This window comes from Physeter macrocephalus, chromosome 1 (assembly GCF_002837175.3).
Source record: "Physeter macrocephalus isolate SW-GA chromosome 1, ASM283717v5, whole genome shotgun sequence".
NCBI classification, from domain to species: domain Eukaryota; kingdom Metazoa; phylum Chordata; class Mammalia; order Artiodactyla; family Physeteridae; genus Physeter; species Physeter macrocephalus.
In genome coordinates this window covers 26,122,481-26,148,440 of record NC_041214.2, presented here as the reverse complement: position 1 = coordinate 26,148,440, position 25,960 = coordinate 26,122,481, and the positions used below count along the sequence as shown (strand labels likewise).

General features: G+C 39.0%; 1 protein-coding gene across 1 annotated transcript in view; it reads right to left on the bottom strand.

Moving 5' to 3' along the window:
- Positions 1-25,960, bottom strand: part of GK5 (glycerol kinase 5) — an 81,593-nt gene that overhangs the window by 24,548 nt on the left and 31,085 nt on the right. Inside the window, exons 4-10 of the mRNA XM_024131903.2 lie at positions 18,229-18,322; positions 13,420-13,551; positions 3,449-3,524; positions 2,822-2,883; positions 2,266-2,339; positions 2,001-2,061; positions 297-423 (exon numbers count right to left, since the gene is read on the bottom strand). Of these exons, the coding sequence (XP_023987671.1) occupies positions 297-423; positions 2,001-2,061; positions 2,266-2,339; positions 2,822-2,883; positions 3,449-3,524; positions 13,420-13,551; positions 18,229-18,322 (626 nt within the window). The remainder of the gene's footprint in view (positions 1-296; positions 424-2,000; positions 2,062-2,265; positions 2,340-2,821; positions 2,884-3,448; positions 3,525-13,419; positions 13,552-18,228; positions 18,323-25,960) is intronic.

The window sequence follows — 25,960 nt, the reverse complement described above, 5'->3', positions numbered from 1 at the left end:
CACGTGCCGCGGAGCGGCTGGGCCCGTGAGCCATGGCCGCTGAGCCTGCGCGTCCGGAGCCTGTGCCCCCCAGCGGGGGAGGCCCCAGCAGTGAGAGGCCCCCGTACCCCTAAAAAAAAAAAAAAAAAAAAAAAAAAAAAAAAAGAGGGAAATGGGGATTAACTGTCTCTAAGAAGAATAATGAAAAATATTAGACAATATCCTTAATATAAAATAAGAAAATAGTGTCACAAAAGTTAAACGAGTAAAAAGAAGGGATATTTTATTAATAAATAGGATAAATTCTAACTACCTACCTCCAACACTCTGTTGAGGGTGATTTCCAGTATTAATATCCAAAAATGTCCCAGTTCCCATGGTTAACTTCACATCTCCTGTCTGGAAGCAGCATTCTCCAAACATGGCTGATTGCTGGTCAGCAACCTGCCAAAAACATTCAAATATAAGACCTTGGGGGTTTCCCTGGTGGCGCAGTGGCTGAGAGTCCGCCTGCTGATGCAGGGGACGCGGGTTCGTGCCCCGGTCCGGGAGGATCCCACATGGGAGCCTGTGCTCCGCAACAGGAGAGCCCACAACAGTGAGAGGCCCGCGTAACGCAAAAACAAACAAACAAACAAACAAAAAGACCTTGGGCCCTTAGCAGTGCTCCATTTCACTGTATCCCACTGTCTTACTTATTGTATTCTCATGGTTCACCATTTTATTTCCTTTTCCTTAAAAAAAAGAAACAGAGAGCAACAACTATATGGTAGGAGTCTCTCTAGGACTAACATTATGGGGATAACTAATGTGTCTTGGAAATTTTCAGCAGTCTACCTACTTCATCACTTTTAAGTATCATAAGGATAATCTTAGAAATAAAAGTCAGAATAAAATTTGTCCAGAAAAACAACTAAGATTGTTCATTTGCAACTTGCAAGCATTTTCATTCATTAGTCAAAATAACTGGCCACACAAATTTCTCTTTTAATAAGAGTGATAGGTGCATAAGTAGATGTAGGTTAAAACTATACATTTCCCAAACGTATATTTTTTGTTAAAAAAAATTATAACTTTTTTTTTTTTTTCCACATTTCACGGCTTGCAGGATCTCAGCTCCCCAACCAGGAACTGAACCCAGGCCATGACAGTGAAAGTGCGAAATCCTAACCACTAGACCACCAGGGACTTCCCTATAACATTTTGTTAATGAAACTACATGTAGATATATATACAGCAATATTTTAAGGACTAAAACTCATCTGAAGAATGCTTTCTCACTAATCTCTGTCTTCTAGCCATACCTTAATCTAAACCTGAGCCTACCCTGAGTTGAACAAGACTGATCCTCTCCAGGAATTTGTAACTTGAAAATTTAATTCCCCTCCCCTCACTTGATTTCTCCACCTACCATAGTGACTGTCCGTCTAGGGACAGATGCTCTATACCTCCTGTTTAAGCTGTTACAGGAAATTAAAGGCAAGATCTGAGATTCTATAATCAAGAAAGAAACCTCAAAAACCAGAAACAGCTAATTTGTCACTCATCCACAAATTCTTTACCAGCTAAGTAGATGCTGACGAAGGATTTTATAAAATGTAAATATATTTCTTCTTTACTTTAATTGCCCTATCACGGTTTATCATTATACTATATCATATATAAACTAAGCATTGGCCCCATCATGGTTTTTTGTCTCAGAGTATTAAATGCAAGCCACACATTACTCAAAATACAACATTTTTAAAAAATTTAACACAGTTTTCTGAAAAACTATATATAGAGAAGTCAGAAAAGGTTATAAAGTATTTCCATGATAGAACACTGGCCCACGGGTCCCCTTTCTAGAAAGTGGAGAACACTTCTGATTATATTGAGAGCCCTTTAAGTTAAAAAGAAAAAAGATACTTTAACTTTATTCTGCAAGGACCTTTTTTGTTTCTTAAATCTAATCCTAACTATTCATATACATTCATTTAGTTTATACTATACAAGGAGAAGCCCTCAAGTTTTCTACTTACCAAGGCCACTACTGGTATAGGCACGCCAAATATCTCTTCATCTACTGATCCAAAATTGTGGCTTCAAATAAAATTGATTAAAAAGTAAGTTATAGCTCTAGAAATATTAATTCTAAAATTCATCAAATTGTTTTTAGTGTAGGCCAAAAAGTTACATAATGAACATACAAGCACCTCAAACGTGTAATAAGATGCTTTTCCCCACACAGGCCAGGTGAATTCAGGGACAATTTTTCTGGTTTCTATGTCTGATTTTCATTATTACCTCGTATCCTTCACGGGAGGCAGGAGAGAAAGCGGGATTGAAAGCAGGGAGGTGATGAGCTTACTCCAACACATCTGAGCACAGAAACATGTCATCAGAATCCAAGCTAAATTACAGAAAAATTGGTGATTCAAAAAGAAGGGAAGGGGCTCTCCTGGTGGCTCAGTGGTTAAGAATATACCTGCCAATGCAGGGGACACAGGTTCGAGCCCTGGTCCGGGAAGACCCCACATGCCAGGAGCATCTAAGCCCATGCACCACAACTACTGAGCCTGCGCTCTAGAGCCTGCGAGCCACAGCTACTGAGCCCACGTGCACAACTCCTGAAGCCCGCGTGCCTAGCGCCCACGCGCCTAGAGCCCACGCGCCTAGAGCCCACGCTTCACAACAAGAGAAGCCACCGCAATGAGAAGCCCACACACTGCAACAAAGAGTAGCCCCCGCTCAACACAACTGGAGAAAGCCCGTGCGCAGCAATGAAGACCCAATGCAGCCAAAAGTAAAATAAATAAAATAAATAAATTCAAAAAAAAAAAAGAAGGGAAAAAAACTTTACCTCATATGGGTCAAAAAGTCCAGTTGTACTGGCATTTGAAAAATCTGTGGCAAATTCAGAACCTAAATTTATATTGGAAACGATTTATTTATGATCAGGTAGTATAAATCAACACCTATCCCTAGTTTATAGTCTCGACCGTCGTCTGCCCTCAAATTCATTCCAAAATGTGTATTTCCAGTGCAAAGTCTCCAAAGCAATTTCCCACTAAACCTTTTTGAAATTTTATACTTTACAAAAGCACTTTCAGGCACGTTTCCATATCATGATTCCCAGTTTAAAGAGGTGGAAAGGGGCTCAGAGAAGCAACGTGATTACCTATAGCTATACTATAGGTATAGTTGCAAAGTGGCAGATTAGGAATTGAACTCAAGTCTTACCACTCTCGAAATTACGACTGTTCCTCAGTCTTTGAGGTTTCATCACAATTTTAAAATCACCCTCCTCTTAGAACAAATCTGAAATTAATCTAGCTTTAGTATAATATGAAGTTACTACGGTACCAAAGAAACAGTATGTCTGCAATATGGGGGAAAAAGTTTCAAACTTCCACTTTTTTTAGATAAATCATTTCTGTCAGTCAAATTCTCAAATACTTGAGATACAGATCTATCAAATCATCTTTACCTTTTGTGAGCTTATGTAACAACCAGGTATCAATAGTCCCAAAGCAGCAATTTTCTTCTTCAATTGCCTTTCGCACCTTGAAAACACAACAGCACAAAATCAATTCAAAAGTCTAAATTATTAAGTGCATGACTGACTGCCAACCACTAAATACAATACAATCCCATTTTTTATAAAAATTAATATATACATAGAGAAATAATTTCTAGAATTTACCCCCAATGGTTCTAAGCAATTACTATAGGGTATGAAAGGCTTTAGTTTTACACCAAGAATGTTTACTTTTGTGATTGAAAAAAACAAAGTGTATCTCTTTTTGAGTTTAGATATACAAATATGTCTAAATATAGAAAGTCTAAAATGGGATGGCACAGTATGGCTCACAGGTCAAACCCAACCTGTTGTCTGTACCTCAAGTTAAGAACGTTTTTGTAATTTTATAGTGGTTAAAAGAACAGAAAGAATACCTTGTGACACATGAGAAGTATATGAAACTCAAATTTCCATGTCCTTAAATAAAGTTTTACTGGAACACAGCCATGCTCATTTATTTATGTATTATTTATGGCTACTTTGATGCTACGATGGCAGACTGTTTGTGACAGAATCCTCACGGCCTTTAAAGCCTAAAATATTACTTACCTGGAATGTCACAGAAAAAATCTGCCAAAGGAAACAAAAGAATCAAAACCTCTATAAACTAGCTGATAGAGAAATTGGCATGCTTGTGAAGATATCATTAACTTACTGGAAAATAATTCCGCAAATCCTACTTGATCACCTCTTCAACTCCTATTTGTCCTTCAAGACTAGCATTTCTTGGGTGTGCCTAACCCAGTACCACACGGACAACTTCCATATAGCCATTATCTCACAGCATCATTACTTCCCTAAGCTCCTTAAGAGCAGGAACTAGATTGCATTTATAACCCCAGCGCCTAGGAGGGTTCCTTTCATAGAGCACATGTTAAAAAAAAAAAATTGGAGAAAATATTTGCAAACAAAGCAACTGACAAAGGATTAATTTCCAAAATATACAAGCAGCTCAATATCAAAAAAACAAACAACCCAATCCAAAAATGGGCAGAAATCAGAGAAATGCAAATCAAAACTACAATGAGGTATCACCTCACACCTGTCAGAATGGCCATCATCAAAAAATCTAGAAACAATAAATGCTGGAGAGGGTGTGGAGAAAACGGAACCTTCTTGCACTGTTGGTGGGAATGTAAACTGATACAGCCACTATGGAGAACAGTATGGAGGTTCCTTAAAAAACTAAAAATAGAACTACCATATGACCCCCACTACTGGGCATATACCCCGAGAAAACCATAATTCAAAAAGAGTCATGTACCACAATGTTCACTGCAGCTCTATTTACAATAGCCGGGACATGGAAGCAACCTAAGTGTCCATCGACAGATGAATGGATAAAGAAGATGTGCACATATATACAATGGACTATTACTCAGCCATAAAAAGAAATGAAATTGAGCTATTTGTAGTGAAGTGGATGAACCTAGAGTCTGTCATACAGAGTGAAGTAAGTCAAAAAGAGAAAAACAACTACCGTATGCTAACACATATATGTGCAATCTAAAAAAAAATGGTTCTGATGAACCTAGGGGCAAGACAGGAATAAAGACACAGACGCAGAGAATAGACTTGAGGACACGGGGAGGGGGGAAGGGTAAGCTGGGACGAAGTAAAAGAGTAGCACTGACATATATACACTACCAAATGTAAAATAGCTAGCTAGTGGGAAGCAGCCGCATAGCACAGGAGATCAGCTCGGTGCTTTGCGACCATCTAGAGGGGTGGGATAGGGAGGGTGGGAGGGAGGGAGATGCAAGAGGGAGGGGATATGGGGATATACGTATGCATATAGCTGATTCACTTTGTAATACAGTAGAAACTAACACAACACTGTAAAGCAATTATATTCCAATAAAGATGTTAAAAAAATAAAGCTTGCTAATAAATGAGATTAAAAAAAACAGCAAATGGAGACATTTAAGAATGAATCATATTTTAAGAGTAGAAAGGATCAATAAAATGAAGACAGATGACATGAGTTCCAAAAAAAGAAGTCATCTGTAGATTACTTATAACAAGTATTTTGAAGAGTCAAGTACTATACCACTTAAACATGGAGTACTTAAAGTAATATTATTAGATTTCAAACTCTTCTTAAATTTAGAAATTGTGATTCTAAAATTTGTTTCAGATTAGACAAAGGTTAATCTGTATTTCAGCAAGTAGCAATAATGCGTGCCAGGTAGTAAGTTCATTTGCTCATTCAAAAAATACTTGAGGGCTTCCCTGGTGGCACAGTGGTTAAGAATCTGCCTGCCAATTCAGGGGACACAGGCTCAAGCCCTGGTCCGGGAAGATCCCACATGCCGCGGAGCAACTAAGCCCGTGCACCACAACTACTCAGCCTAGGTGCCACAACTACTGAAGCCGGTGCGCCTAGAGCCCATGCTCCGCAACAAGAGAAGCCACCGCAATGAGAAGCCCGCGCACTACAACGAAGAGTAGTCCCCGCTCGCTGCAACCAGAGAAAGCCCGCGCGCAGCAACAAACACCCAATGCAACCAAAAATAAATAAATAAAATAAATAAATTTATTAAAAAAAAAATTTGAGAACCAGGCCCTCTGATTGATAGGTAGTAAGGCCCTTGTGAGGCTAGATGGACACAGAGTAGGTATCAGGGCTTCCTAAGGTAGGAAGACCAAGGGCAATCCTCCGCACATTGGGTTAAGAATCCAAATGGCTCTACCCTCGAAGAAAGGGTAAACTAGAAGGATGGGCTCTTATAGGAACTCCAACTCAGCTTTGAACCATCTCAATCATTAAATTGGATTGAGATAATGCTGGTGCATAGAAGAATGGAAGAAGCGCACATAGATCCTATCCAGAGCAACATATGTTAAGGCTCTCATAATTTCTACACACAAGCTCACAAATACAATGTCTAGTTCATATATATATACACACACATATACACACACACACACATATATATGTATATATATATACACACACAAACATACAAACAAGTAGCCAGGTTCACCAAACTCATCAAGTTGTATGCATTAAATATGCATAGCTATTTATATGCCAATAATCATACCTCAATAAAGTGGCTTAAAATTTTTTTAAAAACCAATTAAGTAACCAGCCATACAAGGAAACAAGAGAACATTGAAGGGGGTGGGGGGAGGAGAAAGAGACAGTCCATAGGAGCTACAGATACTGGAATTAACAGCCATGGACTTTTAAAATACCATGCTAATTATGTGGAGAAAACAAGTGAAATTCTAGAACTAAAAAAATTAAGAACTTAATGGACAGGTTTTCATAATACACATTAGAAACAAAGAGATAAGAGATTTGGAAGACAGGTTAGAAGAAAATATCCTGAATAAAGTCCATAGAGACCAAAGAATAGAAAATAAGTAAGATAGAGTGAGAGACAGAAAGGATTTAGTCAAAAGGTCTAACATACATGTAATCAGATTTTCAGAAGGAAAGAAGATAAGCAGAATGCAGCAGAAATTTATATTTGAAGATAATGGCTGAGAAATTTCCAAATCAACAACTGATATCAAACAATGAATTTAAGAGGCCCTACAAACCCCAAGCAGGTTGTCACACCTAGATAATAAGCGCAGAAAACGTGTTTGATAAAGTCAACATCCAGTCATAACAAAATGTCTTTGCAAAGTAGGAAAAGTAGAGAATTTCCTTAATTTGATAAAGGATAGCTAAAGAAATTTATACTAAATGTGAAATGTTGAAAGCTTTTGTTCCAAGATCAGGAATGAGAAAAGGATGTTTGTAGTCATCCCTTCTAGTCAATATATCCTGGAGGTCCTTGTCAATGCAAAGGAAAAGAAATGAGAGTAGAGTCACATTTCTACATCATATGCTATTAGAGCAGCGGGTCCCCAACATTTTTGGCACCAGACACCGGTTTCATGGAAGACAATTTTTCCACGGACGGCGGTGGCGGGAGGTTCAGGCGGTAACGCGAGCGATGGGGAGCGGCAGGTGAAGCTTTGCTCGCTTGCCCACCACTCACCTCCTGCTGTGCAGCCCCGTTCCTAACAGACCACCGACCAGGACCAGTGGTTAGGGACCCCTGTATTAGGGAATTGCAAATTAAACCAATGAGATACTACGTCACACCTATCAGAATGGCTCAAATCCAAAACTGACATCAAATGTTAGCAAGGATGTGAAGCAACTCCCATTCATTGTTAGTAGAAATGCAAAATGGTACAACCACTTTGGAAGACAATTTGGCAGTTTCTTACAAAGCTAAACATAGGCCAACATTGCTTTCAGGAATGGACCAATGAGCAACAGACAGCTCAGACCCAAGAATCAGCATAAGACAGTCACTTTCCCTAACTCTACAAGGAAAGCAAGTCCTTACACTCCTTCTGGGACACATTCTTCCATCATCTAAGATCAGAAGCATGGGAAGGGCTGAGTAACTTTATACAAGATAAACTAAAAGGACTGTTGAAATTGTGTGATTCTAAGCTTTCACAGGAGTAGGTATTTATTTTTCAGAAAACAGCTGTGTATGGATTCAGGAGGATCAGACTGATAGTTTTCTTTCTTTTTTTTTCTAAGCATGTTAGGCTTTTTGTATATACAATCACATTGTATCAAGATGGAGCCATACTGAGAAGACAGAACCAGCAAACAGGAAGAGCCTCATGAACCTCCCCTCTCAAACAATCCTGGGTTTCACCCATCATTACCCACTTTTTAATCACAATGGAAGATAAAATCACAATGCATCTATCTCCTGAATCCTCATATCTGCCTTCACTACCTGGATCTTACTCCTTATCTTCTCTCTCCTATAACTCCATCCTAAGCTTTTCTATCAGCTCTTTCACATTAGCTTTTAAACATGCACAAATAACTCCCACCATAAAATTATTAAGCAAAATATGTAAGAAAATAAAACACACAGCCCTTCTCAGCTCTACATATTCTCAGCTACTGCTCTATTTCCAATTACAGCTAATATAATTACATCAATCCATACTCAGTGTTTACAAGTATGGATTGCAAGTATGGATACAAGTATGGGTGTCCACCATCACCCTGAAAATACTTTTGCCAAAATGCTAATGATTGATTTATCCCTAAATTCGAAGACCCTCTGCAGTCTTATTTACCCTCTGCAACATGCTCTGTATTTTTTGCATTGTATAATGTCTTTTCACTCCTAGTTCTGTCTCTCTGGCTACTTTGTTTTATTCTCCTTTATTAGCTCTTCTTCTTTAGCTACTCTAAAAAATCAATGCTACCAGGATTTCTAATTGAGAGGTTCCATCTATTTACATGGCTTGAACTATCTCTTGCATATTTTAATGACTCAAATTACTATCCTCAGCCTAATTTTCATTCCTAAATGCCAGAAATATTTATTCAAGCATATAATGACACTCTTCACCACTCAAGCTCAATGTACCTAAAAATAAAGCATCTTCTAGGATTCCAGATCTACTTCTGTGGAACTAGTGCCTCCTCTATCTTCTTGGTTAACCTTTAATTTGGAGTACATTTTACTTCTCTTTCTTAATGCTCTCCCCGCCTTATTCACTTGTTCCATTTGTTTGGAAGCTATTCAGGCCACTAACATTTTTTCACCTTAAGTGTCATGAATAACTTCTTAATTGATATTGTTTTATCTGCTATTAACCCCCTTTAGAACACTTCTACTCTTGTCAAAGTGTTTTTAAATGCAAATATAAATATGCTACAGAACTAAACAGTATTAAGATTAAAGAACAATCTCCTTAATATATTATACAAGCTGTGTCATCATCTGCTCTCAGCCATGATGAAATATTTCTACCTTCTGGTCCCACTATACATGTTTTTTCTTAACCTGAGAGCTCTTCCTGCCTCCAGGGTGAATTCCTACTTAGCCTATAGAGTCCATCTCAGGTGCCTCTTCCTTCAAAAAGCCTTCCAAGTGCTAAGTATAAATTAGGTCAGCAGTCGCCAACCTTTCTGGCAGCAGGGACTGGTTTCATAGAAGACAATTTTTCCACGGACAGGGGCGGGGCAGAGGGAATGGTTCAGGAGGTAACGCGAGCGATGGGGAGCGGCAGGTGAAGCTTTGCTCGCTTGCCCACCACTCACCTCCTGCTGTGCAGCCCCGTTCCTAACAGACCACCGACCAGGACCAGTGGTTAGGGACCCCTGTATTAGGGAATTGCAAATTAAACCAATGAGATACTACGTCACACCTATCAGAATGGCTCAAATCCAAAACTGACATCAAATGTTAGCAAGGATGTGAAGCAACTCCCATTCATTGTTAGTAGAAATGCAAAATGGTACAACCACTTTGGAAGACAATTTGGCAGTTTCTTACAAAGCTAAACATAGTCTTACCATACGATCCAGCAATCGCATACCTAGGTATTTACCCAAACGAGGTGAAAATTTATGTTCATACAAAAACCTCCACACAAATGTTTATAGCATCTTTATTCATAATTGCCAAAAACTGGAAGCAATAAGATATCCTTCAATGGCTGACTGGATAAACACACTGTGATACATCTACACAATGAAATACTAATTCGTGGTAAAAAGAAATAAGCTATCAAACCACAAAAAGACATGGAGAAACCTTTAATGCGTATTGTTAAGTGAAAGAAGCCAGTCTGAAAAGGCTACAGTCTGTATGATTCCAACTATACAACATTCTGGAAAAGGCAAAACTATACAGACAGTTTAAAAAAAAAAATCGGTGGTTGCCAGGGGTTCAGGGGTAAGAGATGAATAAATGAAGTGCAGGGGATTTTTAGTCAGTGAAACTATTTTGTATGATACCGTAATCATAGATACATCATTAATAATATTTTATAATAATGTGTTACTGCTGATTCATCAATTGCAACAAATGTAGCATATTAATGCAAGATGTTAATAACAGGAAAACCGTGTTGGGGGGAATATGGGAACTCTGTACTTTCTGCTCAGTGTTTCTGTAAACCTAAAACTCCTCTAAAATTAACATGTACTAATTTTTTTAAAGGACAAGATTTATTCCGCTTGTTTATGTCTTCTTGAGTCAGTTTGGGTAGTCTGTGCATTTCTGGGAAGTTTTCCATTTTATCTAAGTTATCTAATTTGGCATACACTTGTTCATAGTATTGCTTAATAGAGCTTTGTACTTCTGTGAAGTTGGAATTAATGTTCCCTCTTTCATTCATAATTTCAGTTATTTGGATCTTTCTCTCTCTCTCTTTTTTTCTCGTTGTCAGTCTAGCTAATCTTTTCAAACCAACTTTTGGTTTTGTTGATTTTTTCAACTGTTTTTCTAGTCTCTGTTTCATCAATTTTCACTCTAGCCTTTATATTACTTTCCTTCTGCCTGCTTTGGGTTTAGTTTGCTCACCTTTTTCCAGTGTCTTAAGGGAGAATATTAGATTTGTTTTCATGTAGTCTCTCTATGTAATATAGTCTTGTTCTAAATTTCCCTGTAAAGACTACTCTTGCTACATCATATCTTAGTATACTGTGTTTTCATTTTCATTCATCTCAAAGTATTTTCTAATTTCTCTTGATACTTCTTCTTTTACCCATTGATTATTTAAAAGTGCTTTGTTTAATTTCCACATATTTTTGAACTTCCCAAATTTCTTTGTGCTACTTATTTCTAATTTCATTCCTTTGTAGTCATAGGAATACTCTGTATAATTTCAGTCCTTTTAAATTTATTGAGACTTGTATTATGGTGTAGCGTATGTTCTATCCTGGAGCAGGTTCCATGTGCACTTAAGAAGGATGTATATTCTGCTGTTATTAGTTTTCCATAAATGTCTATTAGGTCTAGTTGGTTTATGCTGTTGTTCAAGTTTTCTATTTCCTTGTTGATCTTCTCTCTAGTTGTTCTAACTACCACTGATGAATTGTTTATTTACACCTTCAGTTCTGTCAGTTTTTGCTTCCTGTATTTTGGAGCACTGTTACTATGTGCATTACTGTTTTATATATATATTTTTTGGTTGCGCAGCTCAGCATGCAGGATCTTCCCCGACCAGGGATGGAACCTGTGCCCCCTGCAGTGGAAGTGTGGAGTCTTAACCACTGGAACACCAGGGAAGTCCCAATTGTTATATATTTCTGATGGACTGACTTCTTCTTATTATAAAATGCCCTTCTTTTTCTCTAGTAACATTTTTTTGTTTGTTTTTAAAGTTTGTTTCGTCTGATATTAGATAGTCACTTAGCTTGTGGTTGCTGTTTGCATGGAAATCTTTTCCATTCATTTGCTTTTTAAAAAAATATTTTATTGAAGTATAGTTGATTTACAATGTTGTGTTAATTTCTGCTGTACAGCCAAGTGATTCTATATACATATATATATTCCCTTTCATATTCATATGTATATATATATATATATATATATTCTCTTTCATATTCTTTTCCATTATGGTTTATCACAGGATATTGAATATAGTTCCCTGCACCATACAGTAGGACCTTGTTGTTTATCCATCCTATATATACTAGTTTGCATGTGCTAATCCCAACCACTCAATCCTTCCCTCCCCACTCCCCCTCTCCCTTGGCAACCACAAGCCTGTCTTCTCTATGTCTGTGAGTCTGTTTCTGTTTCATAGATTCCATCCATTTACTTTTTTTTTTTTTTTTTTTTTTTGCAGTACCCGGGCCTCTCACTGTTGTGGCCTCTCCCGTTGCGGAGCACAGGCTCCAGACGCGCAGGCTCCGGACGCGCCATGGCTCACGGGCCCAGCCGCTCCACGGCATGTGGGATCTTCCCGGACCGGGGCACGAACCCGTGTCCCCTGCATCGGCAGGCAGACTCTCAACCACTGCACCACCAGGAAAGCCCCATCCATTTACTTTTAACTGATTTGTATTTTTGAATCTAAAGTATGTCTCCCATAAGACAGCATGTAGTTTGATTTTGCTTTTTTATCCAGTCTAAAACCACAATGAAATATCACTACCTACCCACCAAAATGACTAAAATTAAAAAGACCGATAATATCAATTATGATGGTAAATGAAATTATAAATTCCCTCCTTCGCTGATGAGGAGTGTGTAAATTGTCAAAAACTGTGGAAAAATGTTTGATATTATCCACTAAAGGTGAAAATATATATACACATTCATGCCCTAAAAATTCCATTCCCATGTAGAGATACAGCAGAAATGCATTTACATCGCATTATTCATAATGGCCCAAAATGTACATTTGGTAATAACTCAAATGCACATGAACAAAATGGATAAATGGATAAACTATGTAAAATCATACACTGAACACTAAATAGCAATGAAAATATAAGGAAATTAATTTACATACAATTTGGGCATATTTCACAAATATAATGTTAAGCAAAAGGAGTCAGACACAAAAGAATAAGCACTGTATGATTCCATTTACAAAATTCAAAAATATTCAGGCAAAGAAAGCTAAAGTGTAGTGCTGAGGAATAAACATGTAAATTGTAAAAGTGGAAAGAAAATGTAATACATAGTGCCACAGTGTTCTAGTTCTTGATTTGCGTACTGTTACACAGATATTTGCTCCACAAAATATCACCGAGTGGTACATTTTTGTTTTGCTCACTTTTCTATATGCGCCATGACTCACAATAAAAAGGTCTAAAAAAAACAAACTGAGTAAGGATTTCTTGTCTTCCATCCCAATGTGGTGGACACTTAATTTTCCCTCAAATAATCAAATTATTATCTTTATTCCTTGCATTTTTTTTCATCCCTATAATCTAGACACACGTCTTCCATCCCAATGTGGTGGACACTTAATTTTCCCTCAAATAATCAAATTATTATCTTTATTCCTTGCATTTTTTTTCATCCCTATAATCCAAACACACACACACACACACACACACACACACACACACACACACACTCTTTCCTTACCTCAGTCAGGTTCTGCAATATCCAGGCCAATCTCAAAGAAACATGTTGGGTTGTGAAAGTGAACAAACTGGCCGCTAAAAATCGTTTACTTCTAGTGAAAAAGTGCAGCACTCGGCAGGAACTGTGTATGAGCTATTTTTTAAAAAAAAGATATTTTAGGAAAATGCATTTAATGGTGTTTGATGTTTCTATATTACATTTCATACACATGCAAACAAACCCAATAGCAAACAATTTATTTAACTACTTATAAAGTGTTCTCAGCACTTAAGGAGATCAAGCAAAGCACCCTAAGAGGACAATTTGCATTCTAAAATATGAAATGTGACACATCTACTATGAACTTGTTTAGCAAACACTAGAGGCTCAGGTACTTATAAAAGTCTTTTAAAAATAACTATTTTCTACCTCTTTACCTATTTTTAACTATGGAAGTAAAGGTAGAGAGTCAAGGGAGAAGGCTATTTTTCTATTAGAAATATATTTTTAATCAAGTTAGTATTAACCCAGAAGGGAAGCTCCCCTACACATTAAGTGCTTAAAATTTGGGATAAGAGATTTTATTTAATACTATTTATATTTATCTAATGATTGAAGATGAAACATACAGTTTTCAATTGACTTCTTCGTATGCAAAGCTTTTAACTGAAAAAAGCGCGCCTTATACAGAAAACTAGCATTGAGTTTTAAGGTTTGTAAGATATACTAAAAAAAACCCAAAAAACAACAACAAAATAAACCCTTTTCCTGCTACCTAACTAGAAGGATGCAGATGGACAATTCAACTTCTGAAACTGATGTTTTACAAAACATTCACTTATAGAGAATTTACCTACTTTTTGCATTTTTTCCTATTATTCCCACCCCTCCCCAAAATAAATGGAAATATTTTGGTTAATTTATTTAAAATAGAAATAAATTTATTTTTCTTTCATTTTTAGCATAATGCATCAATCAAGAAATGTGTAGGGCTTCCCTGGTGGCGCAGTGGTTGCGCGTCCGCCTGCCGATGCAGGGGAGCCGGGTTCGCGCCCCGGTCTGGCAGGATCCCACATGCCGCGGAGCGGCTGGGCCCGTGAGCCATGGCCGCTGAGCCTGCGCGTCCGGAGCCTGTGCTCCGCAAAGGGAGAGGCCACAGCAGAGGGAGGCCCGCGTACCGCAAAAAAAAAAAAAAAAAAAAAAAAAAAAGAAATGTGTAGACTCAGTTCTCTCTACATTTCAGTTTTGTCCTTTTTTTTGAACAATGAGGCTCATTTTAATTTTTTTCACCTTTTTTTCTTTTTGGTGAGAACATTTACGTTCTACTCCCTTAGCAAATTTTAGTTATACGATACAGTATTATGAACTAGTCACCATATTATGCATTAGATCCCCAGACCTTATTCATCATATAACTGAAAGTCTGTACCCTCCTTTTCACCCTGTTCAGTACTCAAACCTTCTGCACTTCCTTATATTTTACATTATTTATTAAATATAAGACTTTTTTAAAGTATTTAAGGTGAACACCCAGAATCCTTCTTCTGATGTGTTATACGTTAAGAAACATTTCGAACTGAAATGAGTTCTTCTTCCATAAGCAACTATACTTTTCTGTATAAAAACTTAGATTTAGGATCCTTCAGGGATCTTCTGATAAAATGCAGATACTTTGGCGGGGGCACACAAAAAGTATTAAGAGTTCTAATACTTGCACTTTTAGTCAACATATGAGCAAGGAACACTTTTGTTCATATTTTTAACAAATATTTATTGAGTACCTTCCATGTACCAAGAACTGCGCTAGGTCCTGAGAAAACAAAGTCAACAAGAGGCAGAATCCCTGCCTTCTTGAAATTTACGTTCTAGTGGGAAGAGACAGACAAATACGTAATCAAATCAATAAATGAGATAATCTAAGAAGACACTGGTTGTAAGATGAACCACTATTTAACGTACTAGCAAAAAAGAAAAAAATACTGCCAGTTAAATTATGACATAATTGTAAGATATAATTTATGGTTAAAATGACCAAAAAACCCCTGATGATTAAAAAATGTATCCTACTTAAAAATCAGCCTTTTCAAAATTGGAAAAATATGTATGTCTTATAACTCATACATTGCAGGTGGGAATGCAAATGGTACAGCCACTGGGGAAAAAGTATGGCAGTTTCTTACAAAATAAAACATGCAGTTACCCTATAACCTAGCAATCATCCTCTTGGGGTATTTATCTCAGAGAAATGAAAACTTATGTTCACATACAATTCCATAAACAAATGTTCATAACAGCTTTATTTGTCATAGCCCCAAACTGGAATTAGCACAGATGTCCCTCAACGGGTGGTACATCTGTACCACTGAATACAACTCAGCAATAAACAGGAAACAAGCTATTGATACATGTGACAACCCGCATTCTCCAGAGAATCATACTAAGTGAAAAGAGCAAATCAAAAAAATGTTTTATGCTGCAGGATTCCACATAAATAACATTTTTGAAATGAGAAAAATGTGTAATGGAGGACAGATTAGTGGTTGCAAGGAGCTAGGGATGGGAGAGGGTGGGGAGGTACACAGGAGAGCGGTGGATGTGGTTCTGAAAAGCAACATGAGGGAGGGATCCTTGTAGTGACGGAACAGTTCCGCGTCTGTTCATCATCCTTGCGCTGACAGATACGTGAACATATGGAAAAAACTCCACAGAAACTAAAACACATACACATACCTACAGATGGAAGTGAGTACAAGTAAAACTGGGGAAATCTGAATAAGATCTATGGATTATATTAATGTCAATATCCTGGTTGTAACACTATGCTATAGTTTTGTAAAATGTCACCACTGGGAGAAACTGCAAAGCCTGTAAGGGATCTCTATTATTTCTTACAACGGCATGTGAATGTATAATGACCTCAATTAAAACTTCAATTAAGAATTGTACATCTCAGAGTCTCTGAAATTTGATGAGTGCTGTGAAAGAAATAAAGGACAGTAATAGAGATCGGATTGGGGGGGTGAGGAGCGCTACTATGAATAGGATGGCAGAGAAGGGCTCCCACAGAGGAGGTGGTGGTGAGGCTGGGCCCTGAAGGATGAGAAGGATCCAGCCATGGTGGCAGAGAGAGCCCCTTGCAGATACGAGGGCCTTCAGGTAAGAAAGGGCTTGAGGGCTGGCAAAGCTGGAGCCTAATCCTTAGCAACTTTAGGGAGAGAGGGGTCTGGGAAGGGGTCAGAGCTGGAGACAGGGTCAAACTCTGGTAAGGAGTTGGGACTTTTATGCTAAAAGCAAAGAGAAGCCTTAGCAACCAACAGGCAAGAATCGGAACAGTGAGAGGAAGCATGGGTGCCTGGCGTGACTGGAGGAAACTGTGGTGCCAGGAAATTGCCACCACGCCCCAATTACTTCACCACTTTGCCTGTGGGTAGCCTTGGCTAAACGCACGACCTTGGTGCCCGCTCTGGCACATCCTCCCTAAACATTTCCAAGAACCTGAGTCAACAGATCATAAGCATCTGGAAAAGGATGATTATAGGGTAGGGTTCCTTCACTGGCAGGACCAGCTCTGCAATTTTGTATGCTAAACTCCATGAGTCTGTTTGCATGCATTTCTCTGCTAAGAGAGGCCAAAACTTGTATCATATACCTGTTCAATATCAAGCAGACAAGTGCTTTAAATGCTCAGTTTTGTGCTTGATGTCAGTTTTTCATCATGATTTGAGATCTGGGGCTTATACTACAGAAATAAATGTTTTCACAATTTATTTTAAAAGGAATAAAAGTTTTATTAAACACCTCACTGACTAACTTAAGGAACATCTAATGACTTGACCTGTTAAAAACTAAAATTATATATTAAAGTATAACACTGCACATTATAAATAGTATAATTTTAAATTATATCATTCAAAGTTCACAATATTTCCTTATAACCACTTGCAACTCTCTTACTCTATCTTTCCCATAAACAGCACCTCTCAGTATTCAGCCTCACAAGTTATTAAAGCAAGGTGCATTTTTATATATTAAACTAACCAAAAAAAAAATCATTGTGGGTGAGCCTATGGCAGATTTGTTTCACTCATGCATTGCTGTCATATTCTATAATGTATTCAAGTTTGTTTTCATATAAAATTAATTCCTCCGAACACTTATCAAGGAAAGCTGAGGCTCCAGACACCTCCCATGCACCACCTGGTAGGGGCAGCCTAACTGAGAAGGCATTTAACTGTGCGGCATTAGAAGCATTAAAACAATCAATATGCAATACTGATTGTAAGACCAAATATTGCAGGTTTCACCGTATTTGAGGAGCTGGAAAATTGTCTTGCTCTGTAACTCGGTAGTCTCACACTTCAGAGTGAGATGCTCCTACTGCTGTCACTGTCGTCATCAGCATCATCATTTGCCAGGCATCATGGTGAAAGCTTGTGGCAGTCAGCTAGTTATCTATTTCAACATCCATTAACCATTTTTATAGCAAAAGATGATAAAATCTGGACCTAGTCTGTATCTTTTCTGGACATAGTCTGTATTTTTTCGATTTCTCCAGGAATGGAAATGAATTCTCACTAGCTTGTGAACCTCTGGTCCACCCCAAACCTCCTCAGCAGTTCCTGACATGCAGCTGTTAAGGACTTCAGTCCACCAGCACGCTCTTGGGTGACTACTATTAAATTTCACTGGGGTGGGGAGTGTGCATGTGTGTATTCTCTTCTTAATGTCCTAAGATATCATCAGTAGATGATACAATTCTGCCTACCGCTAAAGGACATTTACAGGAAAAAACAGTAACATCCAAATCACAGAACATAAGAAAAAGATTACCTTCATTAAAAGAGAACTATTCCAAGATTTTACAAGTTCAATAGCTCTTAGGTCTTGCCAACTAATGAAGTTGTGGAAATGCTTTCCCGTTTTCCTAAGAAAAATGGAAACAGTATTTTGAGACTCAATATAAATCAGAGACTATGTTATATAAAAGATCTGTCACAAGAGAAAACAAAATTAGAAGCCAAACTGTAATTTCAACATATGATTTAATTAATTGGGGATTTCTGAATGCCTTCTTCTCTTTGATTTGATAAACTGAACACACTTTGTAACAATTATGTGATGTACAGTATAAAATTTTAGATCAGATTCTATCCAAAAAACATTCTTTTTGAAGCATTACAATGTGTACACTTCCAAAAACAAAACTGATGAAAAGTCTTCAAAGACTTGCTTATACAATTTTAAAAGTAAGATAAAGAAGCCAATACTTTCTCTTTTCATTGTATTGATCTTAATATACATAATCAGATAAAAACTTCTGTACCTACAGAACAGCTAAAATGTAGCCTGAGCCTGCTTTTTTTCTTTATAAGTTTATTTATTTATTTATTTATTTAGGGCTGTGTTGGGTCTGCTGCTGCACGTGGGCTTTCTCTAGTTGCAGCGAGCAGGGGCTATTCTTTGTTGCGGTGCACGGGCTTCTCATTGTGATGGCTTCTCTTTTTGCAGAGCACAGGCTCCAGGTGCACAGGCTTCAGTAGTTGTGGCTCACGGGGTCTAGAGCGCAGGCTCGGTAGTTGTGGCGCACGGGCTTAGTTGCTCCGTGGCGTGTGGGATCTTCCCGGACCAGGGCTCAAAGCTGTGTCCCCTGCATTGGCAGGCTGATTCTTAACCACTGCACCACCAGGGAAACCCCTGAGCCTGTTTTATACCTCTCAACTTTAGGACTGGTTCAGCCCCTGACTGGCAACCTACCCAGGCTTCCCAAAATTTGTCCAAGAAAAAGAAATTCAACAAACTCTGGGTCAATACTACAATAAAAGCACAGCACTAAGAAAGAGAGTAGAAATAAACCCTTTTTCCTTTGAGGCTCCTACAAATCAACCACTGACATCCACTCAGCTTCAACCTCCAGCCCAGGTTGGCCTTCTGTGCTCCCTCCAGGCCTCCTCCTGTGTGACTGTGACCACGTTCAATTCCCAAGACTGTCATTTCCCACTCTTTCTAAGCAGTCCTCACCCATGGTCACATCCTCAACTCTGTCACCTGAAAACATTCTACCACGAAATTCTATCACTTTGCTATACACCTGAAACACACCAAAAAACAGGTTAATGACAGGGAAATGCCCACAGTATAATATTAAAGGGAAAAAAATCAGGATAAAAACTTTACATATATTGCAATCCCAATTTGTTAAAAAATAAATAAATAAATAAGGCAAATTAACCAAAAAAAAAAAAGAAAAAGAAATCCTAACATTCTAATAAATCAGTCGATACTTCTTGCTATTATTTCAGTTCTCTCAATCCTACTCCCTAAATACCTTCCCTTCAGACCTACTGCATCCTTTAATCCCTCAAACATTCCCTTTCCTTCTTACCAACCCCTCCTAGGCTTACTTTCCTCCTAGGCTTACTTACATGGTCTATCACTTTAATAACTTGCCTTCACACACTCTCTATCCCTCGACTCTCTCTTTTTTAAACTGTGGTAAAACATACATAACATAAAATTTACCATTTCAACCATTTTTAAGTGCACAGCACAGTGGCATTAATGTTTTGTAACCATCAGCACTATTTCCAAACACTTGGGCTGTGTCCACCTTCTTCCTACTGTAAATAATGCTGCTGTAAACACTACTGTACAAATATCTGAGTCCCTGTTTTCAATTTCTTTGGGTATATACCTAGGATTAGAATTGCTGGGTCATATGATAATTCTGTTTAGTTTCTTATTTTTTTATTTATTTTGGGCTGTGTTGGGTCTTCATTGCTGCACGTGGGCTTTCTCTAGTTGTGGAGAGCAGGGGCTACTCTTTGCTGTGGTGCGGGGCTTCTCATTGCGGTGCCTTCTCTTGTTGCAGAGCACGGGCTCTAGGCTCCCGGGCTTCAGTAGTTGCAGCATGTGGGCTCAGCAGTTGTGGCACACGGGCTTAGTTGCTCCACGGCGTGTAGGATCTTCCCGGACCAGGGTTCAAACCCGTGTCCCCTGCATTGGCAGGTGGACTCTCAACCACTGTGCCACCAGGGAAGTCCCCTATGTTTAGTTTCTGAGGAACTGCCAAACCATTTTCCACAGCAGCTGCACCATTTGACATTCCAGCAACCAGTATGTAAGAGTTCCAATTTTTCCATATCCTCACCAACACTTGTTAGTTTACATTTTAAAAATTATAGCCATCCTGGGAGATGTGAAGTGGTATCTCATTGTGGTTTTGATTTGCAGTTCCCCAATGACTAATGATACTGAGCATCTTTTCATGTGCTAGTTGACCATTTGAATATTATTTAAACCCTTTGTCCATTTATGAATTAGGTTTAGGCTTTGGTGTTGTTGCTGAGCTGTCAGAGTTATTTATATTCTCTGGATATTAATTCTTTATCAAATATATGATTTGCAAATATTTTCTCCCATTTTATGAGTTTTCACTTACTTTAAATTGTCCTTTTTTTTTTTCTTTCTGTTTTTCACCTTTGTTAATGGGATCACAGCATTCACATACATCATGAACATGGTACATCTTTTTCCTTTAGTGATCCAAACGATCACGATTATCGTTACTACAAATCAGAGAAGTGATTCTCCTACTGTTATTTTTACATTTATTTATTTATTTATTTATTTATTTATATTTAATTATTTTTGGCTGCATTGGGTCTTCGTTGCTGCACGCGGTCTTTCTCTAGTTACAACAAGCGGGGTCTACTCTTCGTTGCGGTGCGCAGGCTTCTCACTGCGGTGGCTTCTCTTGTTGTGGAGCATGGGCTCTAGGCACAGTAGTTGTGGCTTGCGGGCTCCAGAGCACAGGCTCAGCAGTTGTGGCGCATGGGCTTAGTTGCTCCGCGGCATGTGGGATTTTCCCGAACTGGGGCTCCAACCTGTGTCCCCTGCACTGGTAGGTGGATTCTTAACCACTGTGCCACCAGGGAAGTCCCTCTCCTATTGTTTAAGTCCTCCATCTTAAATTACAAACCAAACATACCAAGACAAATACCTTCCATACTACATGCTTCAGTCAGTTTTCAGATATCTAACTGTAGATTTAAGATATCAATGGCTATAAATTTTTCAGACATTTTTAAAATGCAAATTATACATTATGTCAAAATAATTTCAGCACGACTTTATTTCTTATTATTCTGTATTAAATTTAGGGCTATTCTCAGTTTCTACTTTGGACAGTTCCAATAGTTAAGAAAATTAAAGAAAAATTACTCATCATAAATAGATGAAAATATCTTGATAGTATTCTTTGATGCACAAAAGTTTTAAATTTTGATAAAATTCAACTTATCTATTTTTTTCATTTGTTAGCTGCACTTATTCTTTTTTTTTTTTTTTAATCTTATTTTGGCCGTGCGGCATGTGGAATCTTAGTTCTCCGACCAGGGATTGAACCCGCGCCCCCTTCTTTGGAAGCGCAAAATCCCAACCACTGGACTGCCAGGGAAGTCCCTGTTAGCTGTACTTTTGATGTCATTTAAGAAGTCGTTGCTGGTGCTTCCCTGGTGGCGCAGTGGTTGGGAATCTGCCTGCCAATGTGGGAGACGCAGGTTCGAGCCCTGGTCTGGGAGGATGCCACATGCCGCCGAGCAGCTGGGCCCATGAGCCACAACTACTGAGCCTGTGCTCCTTAAGCCCGCGAGCCACGACTACTAAGCCTGCGCTCTTTGAGCCCGCGAGCCACAACTACTGAAGCCTGTGCTCCTAGAGCCGTGCTCCGCAATGAGAAGCCCATGCATTGCAACGAAGAGTAGCCCCCGCTCGCCACAACTAGAGAAAGCCCACGGGGCAGCAATGAAGACCCGACGCAGCCAAAAATAAAATAAATTAATAAATTTTAAACAAAAAAGTCATTGCTAAATCCACAGTAATAAAGATTTCCTCTGTTTTCTTCTAAGAGTTTTATAGTTTTCTCTTTTAAAGTTAGTGTTTGATCCATTTTTTTTAGTTTATTTTTGTATGTGGTATATGGTAAGAGTCCATCTTCTTCCTTTTGCAAGTGGATGTCCAGTTTTCTCAGCATCATTTGTTGAAAAGACTGTTCTTTCCCTATTGCCTGGTCATGGCTCCCTGGTTTAAAACCAAGTGACCACCGTATTAGTTTCCTTGGATTGCCATAACAAAGGTCACAAATTGGGTGACTAAAACAATAGCAATGTATTGTCTCACGGTTCTGGAGGCTAGAAGTTCAAAATCATGGTGTTAGCAGGGCCGTCCTCCCTCTGAAACCTGTAAGGGGATCCTCCCTTGCCTGGGAGGATCTGGTAGCTTGCAGCAATCTTTCTTTCTTCACATGGTGTTCTCCCTGTGTCTGTCTTCACATGGCAGTCTTCATATAAGGAAACCAGTCATATCTGATGAGGAGTCCACCTCATCCTGCATTATGATCTCATCCTAATTTAAATAATTACATCTGCAATGACCCTATTTCCAAAGGTTACATTTTGAGGCACTGCTTTTATTTCCCCCAAATCTCCTTCACTCCTAAGTGTGAGATTACTAAGTCAAAGACTAAGACAATTTTCCAGCTCCTCAAATGTGATGAAACCTGCAATATTTGCTCTTGTAATCAATACTGCATATTGATTGTTTTAACACTTTTAATGCCACACAGTTAAATGCCTTCTCAGCTAGGCTGCCCCTTCCAGATGGTGCATGGGCAGTGTTTGGAACAACAGTTTTCCTTAATAAGTATTTGGAGACATTAATTTTAGATGAAAGCAAACATGAATATATTATAGAATATGAGAGTAATGCATGAGTGAAACAAATCTGCCATAATCTCACACACATTGATTTTTCTTTTTGTTAGATGAAGATATAAAAATGCATCTTGCTTTAATAACTTGTGAGGCTGAATACTGGGAGGTGCTGTTTACAGGAAAGACAGAGTAATTAAGGGAGTTGAAAAGGTTTTAAGGAAAGGCATGAATCCTGAACCGTATGGTTTTATACAGTTTTTATAATGTGTAATATTATACCTTAATGTATAATTTCAGTTTTTAACAGATAATTTCAAACATTCCTTAAGTTGACTAATTACTTAACTCAGGTGAGATTTTTTAAAGTTTTATTCCTTTGAAAATAAGTGTAATAACTCTAGAAATCTGATTTTCCCACTGCTCAGGGATTGCCAGTTCTTCCTGGCTGAGGGCTGGAGCTGTCAGTTTGTGACTTTTCCAAACTACTCTGGCAAAGTATGTATTCCTTGTTGGTGTGTGGTCGCTGAAGTTTCTGAAACGTCTGTTATGTTTTCTCTGTGATCGGCTAGTGATCTGACAAACATTTTCTAAAATGTGTGGCCTCGCAAACCCCCAAAAGATACTGGCCCTTTAAATCTTCCAATAGACGCTGCCAAAGAAAGCAACTGCAGCTGAGACGGCCAGAACCTGGGTAAGCATCTGTGCCAATTCTGCAGGGCATTGCAAAATCTACCAAAGTACATAGGCCCACATTTTGGTAGGACAAAGTTCTCAGCCCTCATTCCTGGAACCCGGGCCACTTTCCCCACATGTGCAGTAGGACTGAAGAATGGAGGCTGGTGGCTGGTTTGCACATGTCCTCTCTTACCCAAGGATAGAAGCCTCTACCTTTATCCAGCAGTCCCCTAGCTGTTGTAAGGTCGGATCAGGTCCAGAGTTCTGAAAGAGCTTATTCCAATCTCTCCAAATCAACAGTTGCTTTGGTGGAGGGACCAACCCCTATAGCTTTCCACTCCACTATTTTGGTGATGTCACTCTCTACCCCTTGACTTACAAGTTAACTATGTACCTTTTCAATACCTAATCTGGGATTAATCTAACTTTCTTCTGGGTTCACTTTCAATGTCAGAACCATTGAGAGGAGTTGGAGGAAAGTCCCATAGCCTTGTGAATTGGTACCATACCTATGAGATACAAGTTCGTCTGCTCTCTCAAAGTCACTTAAAATGACAAAAGTCTCTCTCCGTCCCTAATTAGTTTCCTCTCCATTCCCCACCAATGGCACATCTAACTTTTCACTAGATTTCTCAAGCCCTATGCCACCACTTGCCTCCTGTTTCTCAAGGGAAGTAAGGACACAGGGAATGACTTTTCTCAACTCCCTACTCCTCCAGCTACACCTACAGCGATGGTACATCTCTCTCTTGGGTCAGAGGAGAAGCTTTCCCTCTCCAAGTCTAAGGCTGGCACCTCCACCTGTACTCTCTTTATCCATGCCTTCCTGTCTCTTCTATCACTTCATTTCGCAAACATTCCTGCAACTGTCTTCTCTAAACTTGCTTAAATCTCCCCATCTTTGACCCACGATACCTCCCCACCCAACTAAATATCACCTCCTACTATCTAAACTACATACAGTTCAAATGCAATTTAGATTCCCAATCATTCATGAAAATTACATTCACTACATTCATCAATGTAGTTATTTATTTATTTAGTATTGCTTTCTTTTTTTTTTTGGCCGAGTGGCTTGCAGGATCTTAGTTCCCCGACCAGGGATTGAACTCTTGCCCTCAGCAGTGAAAGCGCCAAGTCCACTGAATCTCCAAGGAATTCCCACCAATGTATTTCTAATTCCCAGATTTACAGGATCCTTTTCCATCTGACTTGACCTTTCTGCAATATTGGCTCCAGACAATCACTTCCTCCTTCCTAGAACTGTCACTTTCCTAAGTTTCCATGGTATCGCTGTACTGTTTCTCCTCCTGCCTTTCTAAGCACATCTTCCTGGTTTGCTCTGCAGATTTTTCTTCCTTTGACTGCCAGATACATGCTGGTATTTGCTGGGGGCTGCATCCATGGTCCCCTTCTCTTTTCAACTAGCTGCTCTCTAATGAGAGCATTTTGACCCACACTCATAGACCCTCCCAATCCTCATCTCTAGGGCCAGCCTCTCACTGAAGTTCCATCCCCTCACATGTAGATAGCGGCCTGCCTCATAACTCCCAAGATTGCCCACACCATCTCAAATGCAACACGTCTAACCAAACCTGCTGCTTCTCTTCCTCCAGTGTGTCACACCTGAGGCCAATGGTATCCTTCAGAGGCTGCAGCCAAAAACTTGGCAGGAGGTGGGGGAGGGAGGAGGGGGGCAGGTTCATCTTAAGTCCTCAGAGAGAGCCCTTAAAGTCCCTGGAGCTTACATTCTAATGGGGGGTGAGAAACAAATGAGTTAATAAAAAATATTATTTCATACAATGACAATGTTATGAAAACACTGGCATGGTAAAGGAATAGAGTAACTGGGGGTGAGGTTTTTTTTTTTTTAACAGCATTTTTTAAAGTATTTTATCTTACTGTTATTATTATTTTTTGGCCACGTGGCATGCAGGATCTTAGTTTCCCCAACCAGGGATTGAACCCGCGCCCCTTGCACTGGAAGTATGGAGTCTTAACCACTGGACTGTCAGGGAAGTCCCTGAGGTGTCTTTTTGATATGAGATCAGAGACCTGAATAAGCAACAGCTTTCAAAGAGACTTCCAGGGCTCCCCTGGTGGCGCAGTGGTTGCGAGTCCGCCTGCCGATGCAGGGGACGTGGGTTCGTGCCCCGGTCCGGGAAGATCCCACAAGC